General features: G+C 32.2%; 1 protein-coding gene across 3 annotated transcripts in view; it reads right to left on the bottom strand.

The window, feature by feature from the left end:
* The window catches only part of col11a1a (collagen, type XI, alpha 1a), a 120,953-nt gene that overhangs the window by 41,264 nt on the left and 59,113 nt on the right, over positions 1-20,576 (bottom strand). For all 3 annotated transcript variants that reach the window (XM_053618935.1, XM_053619726.1, XM_053620139.1), the window contains 12 exons: positions 20,363-20,416; positions 19,863-19,907; positions 18,718-18,771; positions 18,586-18,630; positions 17,618-17,671; positions 17,361-17,468; positions 11,545-11,598; positions 7,450-7,503; positions 5,607-5,651; positions 4,283-4,336; positions 4,131-4,175; positions 2,412-2,465 (listed from right to left, as the gene is read on the bottom strand). In XM_053618935.1, the coding sequence (XP_053474910.1) occupies positions 2,412-2,465; positions 4,131-4,175; positions 4,283-4,336; positions 5,607-5,651; positions 7,450-7,503; positions 11,545-11,598; positions 17,361-17,468; positions 17,618-17,671; positions 18,586-18,630; positions 18,718-18,771; positions 19,863-19,907; positions 20,363-20,416 (666 nt within the window). The remainder of the gene's footprint in view (positions 1-2,411; positions 2,466-4,130; positions 4,176-4,282; positions 4,337-5,606; positions 5,652-7,449; positions 7,504-11,544; positions 11,599-17,360; positions 17,469-17,617; positions 17,672-18,585; positions 18,631-18,717; positions 18,772-19,862; positions 19,908-20,362; positions 20,417-20,576) is intronic.

Genomic DNA, 20,576 nt, shown 5'->3' with positions numbered 1-20,576 from the left:
ACTGTAGTAGATTATAGTATACTGTAGTAGATTATAGTATTTATTAGATTGTAGTATACTGTAGTAGATTATAGTATATTGTAGTAGATTATAGTATACTGTAGTAGATTATAGTATATTGTAGTAGATTGTAGTATACTGTAGTAGATTATAGTATACTGTAGTAGATTATAGTATTTACTAGATTGTAGTATACTGTAGTAGATTATAGTATTTACTAGATTGTAGTATAGTGTAGTAGATTATAGTATTTACTAGATTGTAGTATACTGTAGTAGATTATAGTATTTACTAGATTGTAGTATAGTGTAGTAGATTATAGTATTTACTAGATTGTAGTATACTGTAGTAGATTATAGTATTTACTAGATTGTAGTATAGTGTAGTAGATTATAGTATTTACTAGATTGTAGTATAGTGTAGTAGATTATAGTATTTACTAGATTGTAGTATAGTGTAGTAGATTATAGTATACTGTAGTAGATTATAGTATTTACTAGATTATAGTACACTGTAGTAGATTATAGTATTTACTAGATTGTAGTACACTGTAGTAGATTATAGTATATTGTAGTAGATTATAGTATTTACTAGATTGTAGTATACTGTAGTAGATTATAGTATACTGTAGTAGATTATAGTATTTACTAGATTGTAGTATACTGTAGTAGATTATAGTATTTACTAGATTGTAGTATACTGTAGTAGATTATAGTATATTGTAGTAGATTATAGTATTTACTAGATTGTAGTATACTGTAGTAGATTATAGTATTTACTAGATTGTAGTATACTGTAGTAGATTGTAGTATAGTGTAGTAGATTATAGTATTTACTAGATTGTAGTATACTGTAGTAGATTATAGTATTTACTAGATTGTAGTATACTGTAGTAGATTATAGTATTTACTAGATTGTAGTATACTGTAGTAGATTATAGTATATTGTAGTAGATTATAGTATTTACTAGATTATAGTATACTGTAGTAGATTATAGTATACTGTAGTAGATTATAGTATTTACTAGATTGTAGTATACTGTAGTAGATTATAGTATACTGTAGTAGATTATAGTATTTACTAGATTGTAGTATACTGTAGTAGATTATAGTATACTGTAGTAGATTATAGTATTTACTAGATTGTAGTATACTGTAGTAGATTATAGTATACTGTAGTAGATTATAGTATTTACTCTATTGTAGTATACTGTAGTAGATTATAGTATACTGTAGTAGATTATAGTATTTACTCTATTGTAGTATACTGTAGTAGATTATAGTATACTGTAGTAGATTATAGTATTTATTAGATTGTAGTATACTGTAGTAGATTATAGTATTTACTCTATTGTAGTATACTGTAGTAGATTATAGTATACTGTAGTAGATTATAGTATTTATTAGATTGTAGTATACTGTAGTAGATTATAGTATATTGTAGTAGATTATAGTATACTGTAGTAGATTATAGTATATTGTAGTAGATTGTAGTATACTGTAGTAGATTATAGTATACTGTAGTAGATTATAGTATTTACTAGATTGTAGTATACTGTAGTAGATTATAGTATTTACTAGATTGTAGTATAGTGTAGTAGATTATAGTATTTACTAGATTGTAGTATACTGTAGTAGATTATAGTATTTACTAGATTGTAGTATAGTGTAGTAGATTATAGTATTTACTAGATTGTAGTATAGTGTAGTAGATTATAGTATTTACTAGATTGTAGTATACTGTAGTAGATTATAGTATTTACTAGATTGTAGTATACTGTAGTAGATTATAGTATTTACTCGATTGTAGTATACTGTAGTAGATTGTAGTATACTGTAGTAGATTGTAGTATACTGTAGTAGATTATAATATTTCCTACACTTTGTTAACGTATACTACAGCATATTGTAGTATTAACTATAGTGAATTGATTAAAAAAAGGTGTTTTTTTAAAATATATTAGAGTTACTATAGAATACTATGGGATACAGTGTGTTCTAGTGTTCATTACAATGTACTACAAAGGTTTAGAAAACTCCAGTTGTAGAAAATTTACCTCAGTAATAAGTGTAGTCTCTTTCTTATATTACTATAGTAGAGTTACCACAACATATTTCCACATATCACTGCAATTTACTGCAATATCATTACTACAGTAAGGTTCAAAAATACTATAGTATTTACTACAGGAATTCTACTACCGTTTCTATAGTAAATATGCTACATTCTTGAGGTACACCACGCAATGTTAATCACATGACAGAAAAACAATATTTAATGTGACACTGTATATAACGTAAACATAGACCAAATTCCTATTCAAATGCTCCTCAGAGTTTGTCCTGAACAGAACAGAAAGGTCAAACTGCATCATTAATAACACACTGATATGAGAATATAGCGGTACTTACAGGGGGACCCTTCGGTCCTGGGAAACCGACGGGGCCCTGAGGTCCTTGAGGTCCCTAAAGCGGACATTTCAGAAGGTTACCGAACACAATACACACTTTATTTAGTTATTTTTCTACCTAAACCGTACGCTTGCACTGATAAAGCCAGACTAGCAAGACATGCAGCTCACGCTGTTATTGTGGCTCGAGGCAGAGATTCGATCGTAACAGTGTGTTAGATCACTTAAAACAGCCATGTCAGGAGAGTTCAATGTTATCTCAGCTCTAACACACACACACACACACACACACACACACACACACACACACACACACAAATTGACTCATTAACAGCATGGTGATTAGTTAATTAGCTGAATCGGGCGTGATAAATGAGGTCAAACAGTAAACTCCATGCTGTCCCAGTCACACCACGCGATCATCTACACGTCTACACGTCATTACGAATCATTACGGATCGTGTTAAACATGTAAATGAGATGCAAATACAACACACGCCGCACTGTGTAGCTGATAGAGACATGCATCTTCGTTAAAAAACCTCCATAATTAAGAGGACACGCGGAGTGTCACTGTCACTATCTGACGTCTCCGTTTTAAGCAACGCTACGATTCACAGGCAAGAAGCAAGAGCTGATTATACCGGAATGATTAGCACCTACTTCAGACAGCTAAATCTCACACGGTATTACAAATCACGGCACGTTTTTGGACGGATGTGAATTAAATAAATAAATACATAAATAGGCGTTTCTGTAGGTCGTTTAAACAAGAAAGGAATTTTAAAAAATATCAGAGAAACAAGAACGCATGAAATAAAGAGAAATGAAATAGAGAAAATTAGGAAAAGCTAATAAGGAAATGACCTCGATGCTGATGCTGGTTCATCAACGCCCGTTCTGTGCGTGGTTAAATGAGGAATAAAACACTTCGAGGCATGCTGTTATAGAAAAATAATCACCAAAATAGTCACCATTTTGAGTTGATTTTATATTTATTTTATATAACAGCATGTGGTGAATTGTTATATTCGTCTTATTCTACAGCAGTTTGCTAACAATTACAATTAAAAAAAAAAAAGGATTACAGAATGATACTTTTTATCCGTTTATAGTTACATTAAAGCTTGTGGAACTGACGTGTGTCTTGTTTATACAGTTCCAGTTGAGTGTTTATGTTGTGACGGGCTAGCTAATCAAATGTCATGGTACTATATATTAGCTTAACCTCGATTTCCATATTTTCCAGTTGTCTAGCAACAGTGTTATCTCATATTCGCTATCCCAGACCACTTGAACGGCGAGTATATGGTCACATGTTTACCAAGATGTATGATGGATTGGTTGCATCTAGACGTAGTTCACATGAAGTGCTAAATACATGCTCAGTTATTGGCCTAATATTGCTATTTTGTTAAAGGGTGAGAATGAGTAGCTGAAACACGCACAGAACGTATTGTATCTACTGGTGATATTATTATTTGATGTATTATTTGAAAAGGGACAAGCGTGCAGCGCTGCAGCATGTATTATTCCATGAACAAGTAGGAAAGGGAAGTGAGGACGGGATGTTTTTCAGAATATGAAACGAGCCTGACGCTGTACTAAATAAATCTGCAATAGGAGCTTCTGGAGATGAATAATAATAGTTGTTTGGTTCTAGTCTATGTGCAAAGCTAACGTGTAGACCCTGCTGCATTGCATTATGAGTTGCACTTACTCTCTCTCCAGGCGGGCCAGGTGGACCATCATTGCCCGCTGTACCCTGAAAGAGAGAGAGAGAGAGAGAGAGAGAGAGAGAGAGTCAGGATCGGCACACAAAATATATAAAAATATTCAAATGGACAACGAGAACGTAGTGCGTGTTGTTACCTTAGGACCTGGCTTTCCAGTTGGACCTCTGGCACCCCGAGCACCCCGTGGACCCTGAAGTCAGGACACACACACGCACACACACACATCCGTGAGGATTATATTACATATAATACATACATATATGTACATATAATACACACACTATCATACATGTGTCAGTGACAGAAAGGAGGCGTGGCCTCTGTGTATGCATCAGTGTCAATGAAGGAGGCATGGCCTCTGTGATGGGCACATGACAGTGATGGAGATGTGACAGTGATGGAGATGTGACAGTGATGGAGGTGTGACAGTGATGAAGGTATGACTGTGATGGAGATGTGACAGTGATGGAGGTGTGACAGTGATGGAGGTGTGACAGTGATGGAGATGTGACAGTGATGGAGATGTGACAGTGATGGAGGCGTGACAGTGATGGAGATGTGACAGTGATGGAGATGTGACAGTGATGGAGGTGTGACAGTGATGGAGGCGTGACAGTGATGGAGATGTGACAGTGATGGAGATGTGACAGTGATGAAGGCGTGACTGTGATGGAGGCGTGACAGTGATGGAGGCGTGACAGTGATGGAGGTGTGACAGTGATGAAGGTATGACTGTGATGGAGATGTGACAGTGATGGAGATGTGACAGTGATGGAGGCGTGACAGTGATGGAGATGTGACTGATGAAGGTATGACTGTGATGGAGGCGTGACAGTGATGAAGGCGCGACAGTGATGAAGGTATGACTGTGATGGAGATGTGACAGTGATGGAGATGTGACAGTGATGGAGGCGTGACAGTGATGGAGAGGTGACAGTGATGGAGGCGTGACAGTGATGAAGGTGTGACAGTGATGAAGGCGTGACAGTGTTGGAGAGGTGACAGTGATGGAGGCGTGACAGTGATGAAGGCGTGACAGTGTTGGAGAGGTGACAGTGATGGAGGCGTGACAGTGATGAAGGCGTGACAGTGATGGAGAGGTGACAGTGATGGAGGCGTGACAGTGATGGAGGAGTGACTGTGATGGAGATGTGACAGTGATGGAGGTGTGACAGTGATGGAGATGTGACAGTGATAGAGGTGTGACAGTGATGGAGATGTGACAGATGGAGATGTGACGGAGATGTGACAGTGATGGAGGCGTGACATATCCACACCTCCAGTTTAAAACTGAAATGGTTGTTCAATACTTAATCATTGTATCACATCACATTGTATTAAAACAGCTCTACAACATACTGAACAGATGAGAGTTTTGCGTTTAACTGAATAATATTCTAATAAAACATACTAATAAAACATATACGTTTCATATACATAGACATGCAGAAACAGCCTACCGTTGGACCTCGCTGCCCCCTTGGACCGGGTTTCCCTGCAACACCCTTTCAAAAAGAAAAACGAGAAGTGAGTGTGGGGAATATCAATGGTGGGGTTCGATATAGTGTTGGCAAGAACTCGGTTGACAAGACGCCAAGCTGGCACACACACACACACACACACACACACACACACACACATTAGCCACCTGCTGTCTCTTCTTGAACAGATTGCAACTGCATTATGTGGTATTTTGCCTTATGTTTGATCATTTACTAAAGTATTATTAAACATTATTAAACATTAAAAATAATAAAATAAAATAAAAACTGTTTTTTTTTTGGTCAGTTTACATTTTAATTTGTGTTTGTGTTTTCATGAGCTTAGAAAACATGTTCCTGATTGAGCGTGGGATGACACATCGGTAGCGTCTTGGCAAAGAGAACTCATTAAAGACCAAAAATCTATCACAGTGAAGGTGGACAAGTTTTTAGTCCTTTTAATTTTACAAAAAAATGTGTAATAAAGCTTTCCAATATTTGTTGATTTGGTACAATTTTCTGAATTTCTAGCACTAGTAGGCTCTAGTTAGCTAAGTTCTCTAGCTAGCTAACAATAATTTCCTGCCCTTTGGTTATCCTAGTATGAACCTTCTGTGGTAACTTCAGCTAGCTAGCTAGCATTAAACTCCTGTGGTGACTTTAGCTAATCAGTAATAACCTCCTTTGGTATATTTAGGTCATTAGCAATAACTTCCTTGTCATAACTTGATCTGATTATCAATCATCTCTTTTGATAAATGTAGCTAATTAGCAATGACGTCTTGTGGTAACGTTCGCTAATCAGTGATAACCTTGTGTGGTAACTTTCTACAAATAACCTTCTGTGGTAAATTTAGCCACATAGCATCAACTGTCCATTACGCCGTTTACTAGATAGAAATAACTTCCTGTGGTAACTTTAGCTAGTCAGAAATAACTTTCTAATGTAGCTTTGGCTAGCTAAAAAATAACCCATGATAACATTAGCTAGCTAGAAATGATTTCCTGTGGTAACTTTTGCTATTAACCTCGTGTGATGACTTTGACTAATCAGCAATAAGCAACTAGCTTAAGTTTGTGAGAAATAATCTACTTTGATAACTTCATCAAGCTAATAACCTCTTCCGTTAGTTAACATTAGCCACCGAGCAGTAACTTCCTGAGGTAATTTTAGAGAGTAAGCTAAGTTAGTATTGTGAATAAGCGTAACTTCAGGGTGGACTGTTAGCACACGAGAGTTACCATAACAACTAAGATAACAGTGTCATGGCTGGTCAAGATGGAGGCTGCTAGCATTTAAGCTAAAGCAGGCCTGTTCTAGTTCCTGTAGTATAACTAGTTATTAATGTTACCTCAGGATTTTTTTTTTTTTTAAGAAATGTTTTCAGCCTGAAGAGTTTACTACATTAAATTCAGTCGAACAAAATATCTTAATTAGCTCCACTACAGCAGCTGCATCTGTGATGGCGGTGCCCGAGTGCTGGCACGAACGCTATCAGCATGCTGTGTGTAAACACTGGCTATAATCCCACGTGAAGCCTGTGTGTGTGTGTGTGTGTGTGTGTGTGTATGTATTCAGTATAAATTAGCACAAATTGTGTCCAGCAAGGCACGACATTCCACTTCCCCACCACAGATTGACTTTTTCCTCTAGGTTGTGTGATTCAGCGTGTTTTGCTCTCGAGCATCGATCAGCATAAGTGTTTTCTTTGCAAATCCCTCTATGATGGGAATCGATGGTCCCCGCATGTGTGTGTGTGTGTGTGTGTGTGTGTGCGTGTTACGATGCGGCATAAGTTCTCATGCACAAATCCCATCTTACCCTGCCTCCTTTCTCTCCGTTGGACCCTGGGAATCCCGGGAATCCGGTCGAACCCTGCGGATCAGAGAGGAAGAGTGAGCGGGATGGATGCTAATCTAAATACAACTGATGCAATTACAGCTCTTTTTTAAAAAATTTTTTAAAAACATTATGCGTAAAAGCATCACTGTCAAACTTCACAAACTTCGAAAAAATGTCAAAGTAACTAAAATCCTACGGTGACGCACAAACACAATTCAATTAAACGTGAACTGTCACTAATTATAGTTAGCATCATAAAATGGAAGCTAGTAAACTACAGACAACTACACAAACAAGGCCAAAACACACAATTCTGATTGGCTGACGGGGGTCCAACAGTTCCTCCTCGACATTAAGAAATATGAGACTTGCCTTTCCACTAAACTAAAATAAATACTAGCTTAAAATAGCTAAAAAGAACCTTTTTTTTCTTTCAGTGTTTTGACTAAAATCCTCAAATCTCTCAGCATCTCTTGTTACCTAAGGATGAGAAATCAGTCGATCCCTTTCAGCATTTTTTATCATTGATCCTAATAGCACACGGCCTGGAAACAGTTTTCTGCGCAGCTGTGTGGTGCAGTAGCATCAGCGCTGATGCTGCCCCCCAATGGCTGTACTGTGGTACTACATTAAAATCGATAACAGAATGTTTCAGCTAATCGCCACAGCTCTAGACGTGAGATGATGTAAACATGCCTTTGATATTAACACACGCTGTGTCCGGTTCTAATAACACACTTTTGAATGCTATATTTTTCCAATCAGAATCGAGTGTTCCACACTATTATGACTGTGAAGATGAGCTATATTATATTCTGTCTGGAAGTAATGAAGTAATGAGCACAGAACAAACAACTGTACACACACACACACACACACACACACACACACACAAACGTGCACACACACACACAAACGCAAGGCCGTTTCTTGACATAAATTGTTGCTTTACGACCCCGGGCCACTAGGGGGCGCCATGATTTTTTCAAAATAAATATACAAAAAAGAAAAAAAAAGATAAATATATTACTTTTAGTGAAAAGGTTTATGTATGAGACAGTCAAAGTGTGCCCCCTTGTGGCGTGAAAAGAATAGAAACTACAACTTACGTAGCTATACTCGGTAACTAACGTGCTAACTAAGTGGTGTGGTGGAAAAACACAGAGAATAAATTCATTCCGATTAACTGGATTGAGTCAGCTTGTCCGCTTTCTTGTTTCCGTTTGTTGATGTAAACGTTAGTGGCTAACTAGCTAGCTAGCTAGTATCTAGAGTAACAAGTATTAAGCTAACGCACATCAAGATGCTTGCTCGTTACTACTAGCTAGGACAACAGAAGCTAGACAGGTGTGGCCTCTGAGTAAATTCTCGCTTAGGGTGCCTAAATGTTCAGAAATGGTCCTGCACAAATGTACAAACACACACACACACACACACTTTGTCTTACTATCTTTGTGAGGACCTCCTGGTGAGAACATAAGAATTAATGCAGCTAGCTAATGCTATGCTACACTTAAAATCTAACACTAACCTTAACCTCAGTAAGGAAAAGGAACCATTTCAGCTCTTTTAGAAAGCCGCAGTTTTTATGTGTAGACACAAGGTCAAAACAGGAAGATATCCCTATCCTCTGCCCTCACCAAGATATAAAACATGCGCACACACACACACACACACGATACAGGAGTGTGAGCGTGAGGTTTATGCACACTCCATGTCTGACCGGGCGAGGACGTTCTTACCCCATCTCTCCGTTCCCGCCAGCGTTATTTGGAGCAGAGAAAACAAATCAATGCGGAGTTGAACAGCCTCCTCAATTTACACAACACACCGGCACCGTGATTTAGCTCGCACACTGTGTTTTACGGAAATGACAACACCACTCGATGAACACTGAAACTCTGCGCAGTGACAGCTCATGGAAATGTAAAAGTTTGGTGGTGTGTTGAAGTGGAGTGGATTTAAGCAGCCTGTGGGGATGATGGGAAATAAAACGCTACCACAATCTCTTCACTCATCTCTCTCTGGCTCTCCAGCTGTGCTGTGGAGAACGCGAGCCGGCTGATGAAAGCCGTATATTCAGTGAGGATGAGTGCGGAGAGAGGGAAGGGAGGGAGCGGGTACACTCTTCTTGGCAAGGACTCTGTTAGCATAAAGCTGGCAATGCAACGAGGTGGTCATAAAAATATAGAGGCTCGTGATTTATTTTTTTACTTTGATCTCATTCTCCTCTTCCTTGTGAAGCAGTTTCAATTTTCTCATATAAAAAAAAAAAAAATGAGACACTACCAGTCAAAAGTTTGGACACACGCGACATTAAAGTTTATGGTTAGAGTTTGTTTCGCGTGTATAAATGTATTTATACTGAAGTGCAAATTCTTCATCGGGAATACTGCTAACAATATAAAATAAAGCACTTTTTTGATGGCTACATGATTTCATATGAGGCACTGCACAGAAATGACATTATTAATACTCTAAAATCGTGGAAAATATAAAAAAAAAACGGGGGTGCACAAACTTTTGACTAGTCGTGTACTCTCGAGTAGGCATGCATCGACCAATCAGTGGTGGTTTAAATGAGTTTCCCAATCACGCAGGAGGAAAATGATACACAAACACACAACACATATTAGTTCTCGAATGTATCAGGATTGATTTCAACACTTTCTGACCAATCAGAATCCAGACTTCAGGAGTGATAAATAATACGCAGAACACTACAACGTCTTCAGTTAAGCTTTAGACTTAAGAATCTGGAATCTGGAATTTTATCGGCAGTGACATAACAACGAAGGCCACCTGTTTGGGTTCCAGAATCTGCAGTCCAGAACCGTGGAATAAAGGTAGAATTGTTACAACCTCTGGGATGTAAAACAGTTCTAGAACCGTACACTGTCAAACTGATGATCACGCTTCAAAGGTTCAGGACACGCTGACTGTCTCCATACTGCCTCCCTATTCCCTAATCACTAACTCCTAATTACTATTCCCTAACCACTAACCCCTAATGTTTAATCCTTAACCACTAATCCATAACTCCTAATCACCAACTGTTATTCCTTATTCGCTAATCCCTAAATGCTAATCCCTAATCTCTAATACCTATCCCCTAATTGTTAATCCTTATTCGCTAATCCCTAACCCCTAATCCCTAAATGCTAATCCCTAATCTCTAATACCTATCCCCTAATTGTTATTCCTTATTCGCTAATCCCTAACCCCTAATCCCTAAATGCTAATCCCTAATCTCTAATACCTATCCCCTAATTGTTAATCCTTAGTCACTAATCCCTAACCCCAATCCCTTATTGCTAATCCCTAATTTTTAATTGTTAATCCTTAACCACTCATCCCTAACCTCTAATCCCCAACCGCACGTTAACTGCTAATCCATAACCTCTAATCACTAATCCCAAACCAATAATCTTAACCCCAATCCCCTAATCGTTCATCACTAGTCCCAATTGCTATTATTTAAAAAGCACTAATCCCTAATTGCATTACATTACAGCATTCGGCAGACGCCCTTATCTAGAGCGATTTACAATTATTTCATTTATACATCTGAGCAGGTGAGAGTTAAGGGCCTTGCTGAAGGGCCCAACAGTAATAGCTTGGCAGTGCTGGGATTTGAACTCACAACCTTCTGATCAGAAGGCCACCATCTTAACCGCTGAGCTACCGCTTCTCTCTGTGTTCTTTTCAGACAGGGATCCTCTTTTTACAAAACATAATCCAAATATTCAAATATTATGCTGATTATTTAAATGTGCACAGTAATATCAAGCTATTTATTGGATTTTCTTTTTATTATTCCTGAACTTTCCCCTGTCATAACATATTAGATCTAAGTTGACATTATTCACAGACTTACTTTGTTTATGATTTATTGAGTTTCAGATTAAACCCATTTAATTGAATTTCTCAGCCAGACAGTCTAATCGCTCGGAGAATTCAAATATAATGACTTTAATAATAATAATGTTCCTGCATCGGGGATATTACGGAGTGCACTGTATAGGGAGTCTCGGGAGTACACAATAAATAAGAACACTAATATAGTGCACATACCTTCGGTCCCTGTCGTCCTGGATATCCAGGTAATCCGGGAACGCCGAGTTTACCCTGCCGGAAAACACCCGAAGATCATGAACAGAAGTCGATTCAACCCTTTCATGCTTCACTAATTTAAAACCATGTCCACATTCTTTAGATGATTTATCTTATTTATTATTTAAAGAATAAATCAATCGTTTTAATTTTTTTAAAACTGTAAAAACATTATACAAAGTAAAAGAAGTGAACAAAAATAAAAAGGATTAACATTCAGGTCTAACATGCAATATTTAATGTTGATTAAATAATTATAGAACGTATGGTTTTTAAGAAAACACGGCGATATTCTTGACATGTAGAACCTTTAGATGCAGATCATTTCAGGGGTAAATATTTATCTTTAGAAGTCCTTACACACAGGATTTGTGCAGAGAGTAATAGTGTACGTCACCTCCAGATCGCTCAATTCAACACATAATCAAGATCCAGACCTCACGCTATAGACGACCTGACGGTTTCTCAAAGCAGCGTGTCTCTGACCAATCTTTACAAACTTTATACACAAAAGGACAACATTACTTTTTAATGTTTGAAGTTATACAGTATACTTTATATTACTATATTTCTATATCATTACTTTATTACTATATTTCTATCACTACTTTATTACTATATTTCTATATCATTACTTTATTACTATATTTCTATATCATTACTTTATTACTATATTTCTATATCATTACTTTATTACTATATTTCTATATCATTACTTTATTACTATATTTCTATATCATTACTTTATTACTATATTTCTATATCACTACTTTATTACTATATTTCTATATCATTACTTTATTACTATATTTCTATCACTACTTTATTACTATATTTCTATATCATTACTTTATTACTATATTTCTATATCACTACTTTATTACTATATTTCTATATCACTACTTTATTACTATATTTCTATATCATTACTTTATTACTATATTTCTATATCATTACTTTATTACTATATTTCTATATCACTACTTTATTACTATATTTCTATATCATTACTTTATTACTATATTTCTATATCATTACTTTATTACTATATTTCTATATCACTACTTTATTACTATATTTCTATATCACTACTTTATTACTATATTTCTATATCACTACTTTATTACTATATTTCTATATCACTACTTTATTACTATATTTCTATATCATTACTTTATTACTATATTTCTATATCATTACTTTATTACTATATTTCTATATCATTACTTTATTACTATATTTCTATATCATTACTTTATTACTATATTTCTATATCACTACTTTATTACTATATTTCTATATCACTACTTTATTACTATATTTCTATATCACTACTTTATTACTATATTTCTATATCATTACTTTATTACTATATTTCTATATCATTACTTTATTACTATATTTCTATATCACTACTTTATTACTATATTTCTATATCACTACTTTATTACTATATTTCTATATCACTACTTTATTACTATATTTCTATATCACTACTTTATTACTATATTTCTATATCATTACTTTATTACTATATTTCTATATCATTACTTTATTACTATATTTCTATATCATTACTTTATTACTATATTTCTATATCATTACTTTATTACTATATTTCTATCACTACTTTATTACTATATTTCTATATCATTACTTTATTACTATATTTCTATATCATTACTTTATTACTATATTTCTATATCATTACTTTATTACTATATTTCTATATCATTACTTTATTACTATATTTCTATATCACTACTTTATTACTATATTTCTATATCACTACTTTATTACTATATTTCTATATCACTACTTTATTACTATATTTCTATATCACTACTTTATTACTATATTTCTATATCATTACTTTATTACTATATTTCTATATCATTACTTTATTACTATATTTCTATATCATTACTTTATTACTATATTTCTATATCATTACTTTATTACTATATTTCTATATCACTACTTTATTACTATATTTCTATATCATTACTTTATTACTATATTTCTATCACTACTTTATTACTATATTTCTATATCATTACTTTATTACTATATTTCTATATCACTACTTTATTACTATATTTCTATATCACTACTTTATTACTATATTTCTATATCACTACTTTATTACTATATTTCTATATCACTACTTTATTACTATATTTCTATATCATTACTTTATTACTATATTTCTATATCATTACTTTATTACTATATTTCTATATCATTACTTTATTACTATATTTCTATATCATTACTTTATTACTATATTTCTATATCATTACTTTATTACTATATTTCTATATCACTACTTTATTACTATATTTCTATATCACTACTTTATTACTATATTTCTATATCATTACTTTATTACTATATTTCTATATCATTACTTTATTACTATATTTCTATCACTACTTTATTACTATATTTCTATATCATTACTTTATTACTATATTTCTATATCACTACTTTATTACTATATTTCTATCACTACTTTATTACTATATTTCTATATCACTACTTTATTACTATATTTCTATATCATTACTTTATTACTATATTTCTATATCATTACTTTATTACTATATTTCTATATCATTACTTTATTACTATATTTCTATATCACTACTTTATTACTATATTTCTATATCATTACTTTATTACTATATTTCTATATCACTACTTTATTACTATATTTCTATATCATTACTTTATTACTATATTTCTATCACTACTTTATTACTATATTTCTATATCATTACTTTATTACTATATTTCTATATCACTACTTTATTACTATATTTCTATATCATTACTTTATTACTATATTTCTATATCACTACTTTATTACTATATTTCTATATCATTACTTTATTACTATATTTCTATATCATTACTTTATTACTATATTTCTATATCATTACTTTATTACTATATTTCTATATCACTACTTTATTACTATATTTCTATATCACTACTTTATTACTATATTTCTATATCATTACTTTATTACTATATTTCTATATCACTACTTTATTACTATATTTCTATATCACTACTTTATTACTATATTTCTATATCATTACTTTATTACTATATTTCTATATCACTACTTTATTACTATATTTCTATATCATTACTTTATTACTATATTTCTATATCACTACTTTATTACTATATTCTATATCATTACTTTATTACTATATTTCTATATCACTACTTTATTACTATATTTCTATATCATTACTTTATTACTATATTTCTATATCACTACTTTATTACTATATTTCTATATCATTACTTTATTACTATATTTCTATATCACTACTTTATTACTATATTTCTATATCATTACTTATTACTATATTTCTATATCACTACTTTATTACTATATTTCTATATCACTACTTTATTACTATATTTCTATATCACTACTTTATTACTATATTTCTATATCATTACTTTATTACTATATTCTATATCATTACTTTATTACTATATTTCTATATCACTACTTTATTACTATATTTCTATATCATTACTTTATTACTATATTTCTATATCACTACTTTATTACTATATTTCTATATCATTACTTTATTACTATATTTCTATATCACTACTTTATTACTATATTTCTATATCACTACTTTATTACTATATTTCTATATCATTACTTTATTACTATATTTCTATATCACTACTTTATTACTATATTTCTATATCATTACTTTATTACTATATTTCTATATCATTACTTTATTACTATATTTCTATATCACTACTTTATTACTATATTTCTATATCACTACTTTATTACTATATTTCTATATCACTACTTTATTACTATATTTCTATATCACTACTTTATTACTATATTTCTATATCACTACTTTATTACTATATTTCTATATCACTACTTTATTACTATATTTCTATATCACTACTTTATTACTATATTTCTATATCATTACTTTATTACTATATTTCTATATCATTACTTTATTACTATATTTCTATATCATTACTTTATTACTATATTTCTATATCACTACTTTATTACTATATTTCTATATCATTACTTTATTACTATATTTCTATATCATTACTTTATTACTATATTTCTATATCATTACTTTATTACTATATTTCTATATCACTACTTTATTACTATATTTCTATATCACTACTTTATTACTATATTTCTATATCATTACTTTATTACTATATTTCTATATCATTACTTTATTACTATATTTCTATATCACTACTTTATTACTATATTTCTATATCATTACTTTATTACTATATTTCTATATCACTACTTTATTACTATATTTCTATATCACTACTTTATTACTATATTTCTATATCACTACTTTATTACTATATTTCTATATCACTACTTTATTACTATATTTCTATATCATTACTTTATTACTATATTTCTATATCATTACTTTATTACTATATTTCTATATCACTACTTTATTACTATATTTCTATATCACTACTTTATTACTATATTTCTATATCATTACTTTATTACTATATTTCTATATCACTACTTTATTACTATATTTCTATATCATTACTTTATTACTATATTTCTATATCACTACTTTATTACTATATTTCTATATCATTACTTTATTACTATATTTCTATATCATTACTTTATTACTATATTTCTATATCATTACTTTATTACTATATTTCTATATCACTACTTTATTACTATATTTCTATATCACTACTTTATTACTATATTTCTATATCATTACTTTATTACTATATTTCTATATCATTACTTTATTACTATATTTCTATATCATTACTTTATTACTATATTTCTATATCACTACTTTATTACTATATTTCTATATCACTACTTTATTACTATATTTCTATATCATTACTTTATTACTATATTTCTATATCACTACTTTATTACTATATTTCTATATCACTACTTTATTACTATATTTCTATATCACTACTTTATTACTATATTTCTATATCATTACTTTATTACTATATTTCTATATCACTACTTTATTACTATATTTCTATATCACTACTTTATTACTATATTTCTATATCATTACTTTATTACTATATTTCTATATCGCTGCTTTATTACTATATTTTGTTTAATTCTGGTCATCAGTGGTAAATATTGTAAGCCATTTATTTGGTTTTTAAATTGTATTTAATGCCGTATCATTTTTCCACTACACATGGACACTTTTTAATCAAAATTCATGTCATGCAATTAAAAAAATGGAATAAATACAGAAAAACATTTAAAGGATCTTTACTGTTTTTTTTTTAAAAAGAAGGCTTTAGTGTTTTAAATTTTTAAGCAATTCATAAAGTAATTTAAATACCTTTTAATTTTGTACATTAAAGTAATTTAAGTTTAAATGTTTTTAAAAAATTAAATACGAAACATGAAATAATTATTGTTCATGTTCGTGTGAAACTTCTAAATGGTGCTTTATGGAAATAATTTTTTCCAACTTTTCTGGACTTTTCTTGGGTGCTGATAGGGATTCTGTTTAAATTCGGCTGCTTGGATCGGATTTGTCCATTTTTCGGTTTGAAACCGAGACTTTCCGAGTATGTCTGTATAAACCTGATTTAGGGGCGGAGCTACATATAATATAATCTGGATAATCTGGATTTATTTTTAAATAATTAAGTAAACAGAATTCAGTAAATAAAACTGATAGAAGGCAGTTGGGAGGTCGGACCTTTTCTCCAGCAAGACCCATGGGTCCAGATTCACCAGGAGGACCAGAACGACCTTTAGGACCCTCAGGACCGTCTTCGCCCCTGACTCCAATCAATCCGACCTCGCCCTACACACACATAGTGATGTATGGAGTCAATATTGTCCCAACAGTATTACACACAATTATAATACAAAATCTGAAACATATATCTCATACTTGATATTTAGTATGTAGGGATTATTATATTTATTATTGTTTTTTATATGTGTACTCACTCTGTCTCCTTTGAGACCCATGTCTCCTTTAAACCCGGGGAATCCGTCTTCACCCTGAGCAGAAAAAGAAAAAAAAAAATGAATGTACTTTACTCACAACACAGCTTTTACACACACTGTAACAACAAACAAACACTTTTCCTACTTTCTGTTCTTTTCTTTTTTTTTTGCATAAGTAAGTGCACCCAGGTTCAGAGTTAGAGACTGGACCATGCTGCCCCCTACAGGCTAGACGGTAATAATGTCATTACACTTATTCTCCATTTGTTTCCATAAAATGATGCATGTCAATGAAATCGTTGGGAATCATGGAATCATTTACGATGAACACAGTCTCAAACTAGGAATCATTTACAGTGAACACAGTCTCAAACTAGGAATCATTTATAATCAACAAAGTTTCAAACCATGAATAATTTACAATCAACACAGTCTCAACCATGAATCATTTACAATGACAAAAGTCTAAAATTATGAATCATTTACAATGAACACAGTCTCAAACTAGGAATCATTTACAATCAACAAAGTTTCAAACCATGAATAATTTACAATGAACACAGTCTCAACCATGAATCATTTACAATGACCAAAGTCTAAAATTATGAATCATTTACAATGAACACAGTATCAATCTAGGAATCATTTACAATCAACAAAGTCTCAAACTAAGAATTATTTACAATGAGCACAGTCTCAAACTAGGAATCATTTACAATGAACACAGTCTCAAACTAAGAATCATTTACAATGAACACAGTCTCAAGCTAGGAATCATTTACAATCAACAAAGTCTCAAACTAAGAATTATTTACAATGAACACAGTCTCAAACCAGGAACCATTTACAATAAAAAGACTCATTTAATCATTTAACCGAGTACCAGACGAAATGTGATGATTTCTGTTTGCCTTAACAAGCACAATAATGTCGTATCTTTTGTCATGAAACAGAATTTAGGTCCTCACCTTCTCTCCTTTGCCACCTTTAAGTCCTCGGACTCCGTCGGCTCCCTGTTTAAAAACACAGCGTGTGGTCAAACCTCAGGGAGTCAATATTTATAGCTTTAATGCTCTGTACACATTTATTTCGCTTTGTACCTTAACACCGCGAGGTCCTGGGTATCCGATCGGCCCCTGAGGACCAGGCTGACCCTAAGGACAGAAAAAAAGATTAAAATAAAAGATTATTATTATAATCCTATATTATATTACATGATACATTATATCCTATATTAATGTTTAAAACAAATACGTTTTTGCATCTATGGATATATAAACACTACAATAACCAGCAATAATCGAACCATTCACTGCTTTTCTTCCAATGTCCGGATCTGCAGATATTTAATATATGTGATTACTGTTTAACGCTTTGTTAAGAAATAACTAAAGTAAAGTAATTTATGGGATTATTCTGTAATTTTAACATTGTTGAATTATTCAGGAACTTAGTGAGTAATTTAGGTAAAACATTTAGACGTTTTAATTAATAAGTAATTACACTGAAATTAATTTAACCCTGGAGAAGAGAGAAGACCGCAAGTTCATGTCATTTTTAATGTAAATGATGTCATTTTCTATGTATATGATGTCATTGTTTTATGTAAATGTTGTAACTGTTTATGTAAATTATGTTATTTTTAATGTAAAGTATGTAATGTCTATGCAAATTATGTAATTTTAAATGTAATTATGTAATTTTTATGCGAATTATGTATTTTATGTAAATTATGTCATTTTTATGTAAATTACGTCATTTTTATGTAAATGATCTGGAACAATCATGTGTGAGAAATTAAAGGATGAACATTGTAGCTACAGAATGTAACTAACTAAATAAGCTACTGTTCCTAACAACCCAAAGAGTTGTAATATATAAGATACGTATTTAGACATGCTCGGATGGTATTAGCTAGACAGGCTAGCTAAGTTAGCAATTCTACGCTAATTGTGATCATAGGAAAACATGGGGGTGTTTCTAATTTGCATATTCACATATATTCATTTCTGAATCACTAGAAAATCAGACAGCTATTTATTATTCCACAGGGACGACTTTAATGAGGAGGATGATATTTATTATTCCTACGCTAGTTGTTTGTCTATAGCTCTAAACTGATGGCGTGGTCTGTCCGTATGGACACGGTGCCAAAATCACCACAGATTATTTATGAGTTATGATGGAATATATATTACCTCATGCAAGGCTAATCTTCAGGATAAGGTGCATAATCAGATCTTACCAGAGCTCCTTTCTCTCCTGCAGGTCCCTCTTTTCCAGGATGACCCTGAAAAAGACAAGGTAGGTTGGGTTTGTTTTTTTTTTTTTGTTGTGAAATTGCAGTAGTCACTTGCTGCTCAGAGCGAAAACACACACACACACACACACACACACACACACACACACTGCTCAATTTAAAAAAAATAAAATAATAATAATCAAAGAGCTGTTTCTCAGGAGCATAAATGAGTACAAAATACTGCAGGATACACATGTGTAGACACTACAGAGAAAATGCACAAGACACAGATGTTTCCAGATGTTTCCTGTTGATTTGGGATGATGATGATGATGATGATGATGATGATACAAATTTTACATCATTAATTATGAAAGTCTAAAAATGTTCAAGGTATGAATTGTAGGATATGTATTAGTAAATATTTGTGTGTGTAAACATAGCAGTTAGTTAGTTAGTGTGTGTGTGTGTGTGTGTGTGTGTGCACGGGGAGTGATACTTACAGGAGGTCCATCAGAACCGGGTAAACCAGGCAGGCCAGAACGACCCTGAGGACCCTGAGAGAGAGAGAGAGAGAGAGAGAGAGAGAGAGAGAGAGAGAGAGAGAGAGGAGTGATTCAGTACTGCTCCTATTATAGCGATGTTTAAAAGTTACAGCCAGGTGGTTGCTAGGCTGTTGATAGGTGGTTGCTATGGTATTCCAGGTGGTTGCTAGGC

The sequence above is a fragment of the Ictalurus furcatus genome, chromosome 1, assembly GCF_023375685.1.
Source record: "Ictalurus furcatus strain D&B chromosome 1, Billie_1.0, whole genome shotgun sequence".
Lineage (NCBI taxonomy): Eukaryota > Metazoa > Chordata > Actinopteri > Siluriformes > Ictaluridae > Ictalurus > Ictalurus furcatus.
This window is presented reverse-complemented; position numbering and strand designations above follow the sequence as displayed.